This window comes from Cebus imitator, unplaced genomic scaffold, assembly GCF_001604975.1.
Source record: "Cebus imitator isolate Cc_AM_T3 unplaced genomic scaffold, Cebus_imitator-1.0 Scaffold78, whole genome shotgun sequence".
NCBI lineage: Eukaryota > Metazoa > Chordata > Mammalia > Primates > Cebidae > Cebus > Cebus imitator.
The window spans coordinates 1,955,280-1,962,561 of NW_016107393.1; the positions used below are offsets into that span (position 1 = coordinate 1,955,280).

Consider the following 7,282-nt stretch of genomic DNA (forward strand, 5'->3'; position numbering starts at 1 on the left):
TTTTTTTTTTTTTTTTTTTTTTCTTTTGGCCCAGCTTAATATTCTAAGGTACTGTATTTTAAATAAATTTGAATATAACATAGTAATGTTTCTGTTGGAGATAATGTCTTATCATTTAATTATAAGGTTGTGTATGTTTCCATGTAGTTGTGCGCAAATCTGTTCAAGTCTTTGTGTAATTTTTCAGAACATGAATGAAGCCTCTTCTTTGCTTAGTGCCACATGTAACACGTTCATCACAACGCTTGAGGAATGTGTGAAGATAGCCAATGCCAAGTTTAAACCTGAGATGTTTCAATTGCCCCATCCGGATCCCTTAGTTTCTCCTGTGTCACCTTCTCCTGTTCAAATGGTTTGAACTTCTCGTTTTGTTTTTTTTCTTCTATAGTAATGTTGCATGTGGTTTTTGTTTCTTTTTGGTATTTATTTTTAAGGGTGGAAAAAGGTGATGTGGGGGGAAACAGCCAACAAGTTCAAATTTTTTGTTTGTACTGTTTTGTATTAGAGCTTCTTAGCTGATGAGCTCAGCACTTGTGCTAATGTCTTCATCCCCCTTGGAGGGGCTGTGCATGGCCTGCCTACAGCCTTCATCCATATTCCCCAGTGTCTAGGAAAATATTATAAAGTGCTGTGATACAGAAAAGATTGGGAAGCTCTGTTCTGCTTGGTAAGAATTATACAGCGGAATCAGGTTTTGCTCACAATGGGGTACAATTAAGTAAATCTTTAAGGGACTTAGAAGGAATTTGAAACATGGTCCAGTGGGAAAAGTATTTTGTACTCAGCATTTGGATCTAAACCCTCAGAGTAGCTGATCTTCAGTTTCTTCATGTGTAAAAATGCAGTGTTTATCAGTCACTGCAAACGACCTGACCTGCTGCTCAGTGTTAGTTTCTGACTTCCTCGTTACTCTGAACAGCAAGTCCTCTTTTTGCCCAGGGTGGTAGATTTGTTGTCCTTTCTGAGCTAATAAACTTGCTCTAGCATGCTGTGAGAAACTTGTAGGTAAGATAAGCTTTAATGAGACTTTAAATTTATTTCATGAAAGTGTTTTTAGGAGTCCATTTACGGGAGTAAGAATGCCACCTTGTTGCTGTTTTAGCAATTACCTGAAGATGTACTTGTTAGGAGAATAGGGTCTAACTTATTCCTAGGTTCTCTTACCTATCCCAGCAAATTTGGTTATATGAGATTTAGTGAAGATTATTGCCTAGATTTATTTAGAGAATTGTTTTCTAATCAGTATTTGATGGCTAATAGTTTTCTCTGAGACAAGCATACCATGAAAATGAGTTTTATGGTCAGATTAATTTGGGAATTGCTAGGATAACTTAAATGAATTGGGTTTCTTTAATCTGATAAGGACAGTTTGATCAGCTTGATAGGACTTGTCACAGCCTTTTTTTGTTGTATTTGTTTTTTGTTTTTTTGAAAGACAGGGTTTCTTTCACTTTGTCACTCAGGCTGGAGTGCAGTGACACCATGATAGCTCACTGCAGCCTCAAACCCCCAAGTTTAAGTGATCCTCCCACCTCAGCCTCCTGAGTACCTGGGACTATAGGCACATACCACTAAGCCTGGCAAAGTTTTTAAAATTTATTATTTGTAGAGATGGGGTCTCATTTTGTTGCCCCCTCTGGTCTCAAACTCCTGGCTTCAAGCTAAGTTTTTAAATTTATTTTTTGTACAGATGAGGTCTCATTTTGTTGCCCAGGCTGATCTTAAACTCCTGGCTTCAAACAGTCCTCCTGCTTCAGCCTCCCAAAGTGTTGGGATTATGGTGTGAGCCACCATGCCCGGCTGTCACTATGCTGAAGTATATTATGTATCTCTGAGAGGTGGAGGTGTAGTGTATAGTATTTCTGAAATTTGACAATTGAGCCCATTATATATATATTTTTAATACCATCTTATAGGACTGTGGTGTTGAGTAGAACATAGTTTGATAATGTTGCTTTTAGGACAACTGTTGATATGCTATAAACTGTTAAATAACACGTATATGTGAACAAAGAAACCGGTCCTTTGAGATGGATGTATAGTGCTATGTTCCTGAGGTTGATATACAAGGGGTACACTTTTTGTTTTAAAGGTGTACTTTTTGGAGTCAAATGCAGTAAAACACCTCAGAGCTGCCTTGCTTCTACATTGAACTTCTCAGGAAATGCCTTATGTTACAAATGCTCTGTAGCCCAGAGAAGTCATATTTGTATTTCACATATAAGAAACTAAAATAATTGTCTTTCTAAAGCTAAAACCTTCAGTAGAAAAATTACAGGAAATCTAATACATTAACTCAGGAAATATTTGGTTAAAAGCTGCTTATTTTTCCTAGCTATACCATTTTGCTTGATAAAAAGAGCAAGAATTTTGGCTTATATAATAGTTCTGGAGACACATAGCATGGAAAATAAGGTCAGACAGTCTTCATGGTTTTTTTTTTTTTTTTTTTAATAACATTATTTATTTAGTTATATGAAAAACTTATATTTATTTATATGAAAAAGCTGAAAATTTGAGTATTCCAAAACCATTTAATCTGATCTTTATAAGCGCTTGATATAGTTAATGTCAATGAATCCATCTTAGAGTAAACTTGCATTTAACTTTATTTCAAGTCATCATAAAAGTTCAGACAACTGTCATTTGACCTACAGGTTGAGTGATTACTGTAGTGGGGATGTGGTTGGGTTAGTAAGCCTAAAGGAAGTAACTTCTGTTAAAGGAGATGTTAGTGTCCATTTGCATCTTAATGTCAATCTTATTAGATGTTCCCAGACTATAAAGTGGGTGAGTCATATCTCTTATTGTTTCAACTGGCATTTCTCAGAGCAACTAGTGGCTCATGTTCTAAATATTTAGAAGGCATTTATATAACATATGTTACACCTGGGCTTGTTAGACTCTTGGGCCCATGTATACAAAAGCAACCATCCTAAACTTTTAGTATAATCTTTGTTTTTCTGCTACCATGTTAAGCTTTGAAATAATCTGTTTTACTTGGCTGCCTCCCTTTATGTTTTGATGGAGTAGTTGGATCTTCCAAATGATGTTTAGTATTTATCATATTTTTTAAATGCTCTGCCTTATTAGGTATTATTTTTTAAAAATATGTTTTGGAAATCTATTGAGACTTAGAGGAGTTCTTCTGAGTTCTTTAAAGTCTTGAATTATTAATGCTGTCTTCCATGAAAACCACACTTTAGAACATATGTACATCAGCTACCTAAATAATTTATGGTAAAGAGAAGCTTTGCTACCAGACTCTACTACTACCTTTTAAAAAGAAGTATTTATTAGAACATTTTCTGACTTGCTAGATACTCCTTTTTATCACAAAAAATATGACTTTTGAATTGGCTATATACCGTTTTTTATATTTATAGTTATATACCCTCTTTTTTATATTTCTATACACACACACATATATATATGTTTTATATATAAAATTTGGTTTTTACTTTTGAAAAAAGAATCCAGCATGTTTTTGGTGTGTGTTGAAAAAGATTCCAATTAATGGTTATTAGGGAGAAAGCTTGACATTGTGCTAATTATGTAACTTGAGTCTGTGAAAGATAAATTTTCTTTTGCCAGGTATCTTTTTCTCTGAGTAAATTTATGTTTTTTATGACAATAGTAAATTAGAGATGTGTGATTCTACTTGACATGAGGATTATGCTAATTAAAAAAAATTTTTTTCAAATTTCTAGATGAAGCGTTCTGTCAGCCACCCTGGTTCTTGCAGTTCCGAGAGGTAAAATAACCTTTTTTTTTTTGACTAAGTTCTCTCAGATTATACCCACCTAGGGAAGTTCTTTTGGCTTTTAATAATTGTTGTGGAATGTAAACTTTATATGGGTTAGGTCTGGTTCTGAAACCAGCATTTTAACTCTCAGTATTTATCTCCTGGAATTTAGTATAAGGGCCTGGGCTCAATAGGTAGTCAGCACACTAAAAATGAATTAATTAATTAACCAGCAACATAAGCACCTTGCCAGCCATTTTATCTTTTTTAGATATTTGAAATACAGTCATATATTGAGTAATGACTTTTCCATCAATGATATACTGCATATATGACAGTGGCCTCATAAGATTATAATACTGTATTTTTACTGTACTTTTTCCATGTTTAGGTATGTTTAGATACACAGTTACCATTGTGTTACAGTCACCCACAGCATTCAGTACAATAACATGTGGTACAAGTTTGTAGCCTAGATAAAATAAGCTATACCACATAGCCTACATGTGTATGTAGCAGGCCATACTAGCTAGGTTTGTGTAAGTACACTCTGTGATGTTTGCACAGTGACAAAGTCACCTAGCGATGCACTTCTCAGAATGCATCCTTGTCATTAAGAGACACATGACTGTATATCAAGTGATGGTTAGACAGAAGTACATTTTTGATGTATCAAGACTCCACAGCTGGGGCTCATTTTACTTCAGCTGTTTATAGCATCATCTATTCATGCTGAGCTGTTGTTTTATTAACAGAGAAAGATCTTGCTGAAAAGAGAAAATCACTTGATATTTTAAAGTACATATTCATATCAACACATTTAAAAAATTTACATTCTGGATAGATCTTACCAAAATGCTAAGTTGTTAAACTATTATTTTGTTAGGTTATAATCCTTTAAGTTGCTGTGGTTGTCTTATTTGGTTCTTTGGAAAATGATTTAATTGTAGTGATATTAGCATTATTTCTCTACATTTGGATGATTAAATACTGGGCCCTTATTGTTTTGTCATGTTTTAATTTTTTTCCCTGATGATTATATAATCTTTGATTAAACCATCAAGTACTCAGGGGAGTCCAATGATGTATATATCCAACCTTGTCAGGGAATCTAGAGTCCCACCAACTGAATTTTCCAGAAAAATGAAGCTTAATCAACTTTTGACAAACTTTTATTTTTATAAAAGAAAATTTTCTATCCTTTCTACCTTATAAAATAATAATTTTAAAATTTTATTTTTTTCCTGATGAATCAGGATTGTCATTAAGTACAGCAACATTGGGCTATTACAGAATAGTAGCTGAGGTGCTGTTAGGTGGTGGTGATTTGTTTCTCTAGGTTTAATTTTTTTAGACAGATTTTTAAAAAAGTTTCTCTAGGCTCCTTTTTACCATCTTTATCTTCTCTTGCTGTTGTCAGTGAGTCTACCTCTCTAGTTCTATAAACTCTTTGCCCATCCCTTTCAGTCTGCTGGTTTTGATTGGATATGAATAGACTTTAAGCACATGCACTTGTGAAATCTGTAACTTTTAGTTTTCAGACATTTGTAAACCAACTGATATGTCTGCTTGCTGGAGTCACCCCTATAGAAGTCACTACTTCGTTGTACCCCTCTTCCTTTTAGTTCAGCTCAGAAGCCATATTCTCTAGGTTACCAGCTGTCTTCTGAATGGGTTCACATGCTTTTGACTTCTGAGTAGAATGTTGCTAATATAGGATGTTGAGCCTAAAAATAATTCTTTTTTGACTTAAAGAGAAGTTATTTAAAATTCCAGTTCAGGGTGTTTTTGTTTATGTAAGGCCTTACAATTTAATGCTTTTTATTTAATTTTCAGGAGTAGCTACTCTATAAAAGAACCAGTATCTACACTTCACCGACTCTCCCAACGACACCGAAGAACCTACTCAGATACAGACTCTTGTAATGATATTCCCCTTGAAGACCCAGATAGTAAGTGACACAGGTTCTGTGTCTTTCTTTGGCATATTCAGCAAAGTTACCGTGGGGCTCTGTAATTTCTGGAAATGAAGTATACTAAGATTGAATATTATACTTTGTTTCTTTGATTAATTCCTTTATTCAGAGGTAACCAAACAGCGTTCAGTCAACGAAAGCTCATATATCCTCTTATTAAGAACTTTGTTATTAACTAAGGAGTGCTGAGAATTGCTTTGTAAATATTGTATCTTAGATACATATTTATAGAATATCATGATCTTTTACCCCCACTATACTTGCACTTTAAAAACATTTTAGAAGAAGGCATGAATTATTAGCAGGATTCTAGGAGAAAATAAAGGCAAGTTAAGTTCAAATAAAAGTCAGCATTGTTACTTTACTAAAATACCTTGAAATGGCTAAGGAAAAGAATTTTGTCTGGTAGTGGTGGTGAATTATAGTAGCATTCATTGCTGTATCTTTTTCTTCTTTATTAAAGAGGCAGCATACTGTGATTGAATATTTTTAGGAAAGGTTTTGTGATTTATGTTAAAATTTTTACATTTTTCTCTTCAGAGAAGAAGCTTTGAAAGTGTGTCAGAATACCCAGTTAGATAGTAGTCACCATAATTTGCAGTGAACACAAATATAGTCTTATTATTACATCTCCATTAATAGACTCCTACCCTCCAAGTCTTTACCATTTCTCATGAAACATGTGGGATAGAAACTATGTACAATTTCCAGTTGAACAACAGGTCGTGTTCCAGTAGTTAGTTCATTTGTAAGTCAGTTGTTTGGAAAACAGATTTTATTTTTCTTGTGGAAATGACATGATAAGTGGTAGTTATGGTCTTCGGATAGCCTAGAAGAGCCCAGTGAATTCATAGTATGGCTGAAATGGGACAAAACAATGGGGTATTTTTTTTTTTTTATTATATTTTAAGTTCTGGGGTACATGTGCAGAATGTGCAGGTTTGTTACTTAGGTACACACGTGCCATGGGGGTTTGCTGTACCCATCAACCCGTCATCTACATTAGGTATTTCTCCTAATGCTATCCCTCCAACAATGGTGTATTTCTAGCATTCAAGTGTATTGAAAACATTAAGGTAGAGTTGTTTTATGTAACCAGAAAGTTAAATGGGTTTAGTTCACACACATGGCAATTTTAAAAAGGATTGCTGTTCATTTTTGGATTTTTAGGAGTTGATGGCATTTCTTTTTTAATGCCCACTTTTTTTTTTTAAACTGAACTAATAATCTATTTATTGATATATGGCACTATTCTATGCTCATTACCATTTTGAATTTAAATTGAAATATGGGTAGAGAAATGAAGGAAACAGGGAAGGGAAAGGGAGAAAAAAACTTTCTTGGACCAATTGAACAAGATCTGGAAGAGAAAAGGAGAAGAGGAAGGTTAAAGAGGCTGAGTATGTAAAAAAAGTCTTATCTGAGGCAGGTAAGATACATTCTGATTCTCCTTATTCTTTATGCCTTTTACACATGACTCTTAATCCAGAGTTCATGAAGGAGTTCTGTATGCTGCCTTGTGCTTTTCTTTAAGTGCTATATCTTTTTTTTTTTTTTTTTT

At 34.0% G+C, this 7,282-nt stretch overlaps 1 protein-coding gene across 2 annotated transcripts in view; it reads left to right on the forward strand.

Annotated features, from left to right (window-relative positions):
• Positions 1-7,282, forward strand: part of PLEKHA3 (pleckstrin homology domain containing A3) — a 25,441-nt gene that overhangs the window by 15,619 nt on the left and 2,540 nt on the right. For both annotated transcript variants that reach the window (XM_017532689.2, XM_037740042.1), the window contains 3 exons: positions 188-352; positions 3,711-3,754; positions 5,582-5,697. In XM_017532689.2, coding sequence (XP_017388178.1) covers positions 188-352; positions 3,711-3,754; positions 5,582-5,697 — 325 coding nt within the window. The remainder of the gene's footprint in view (positions 1-187; positions 353-3,710; positions 3,755-5,581; positions 5,698-7,282) is intronic.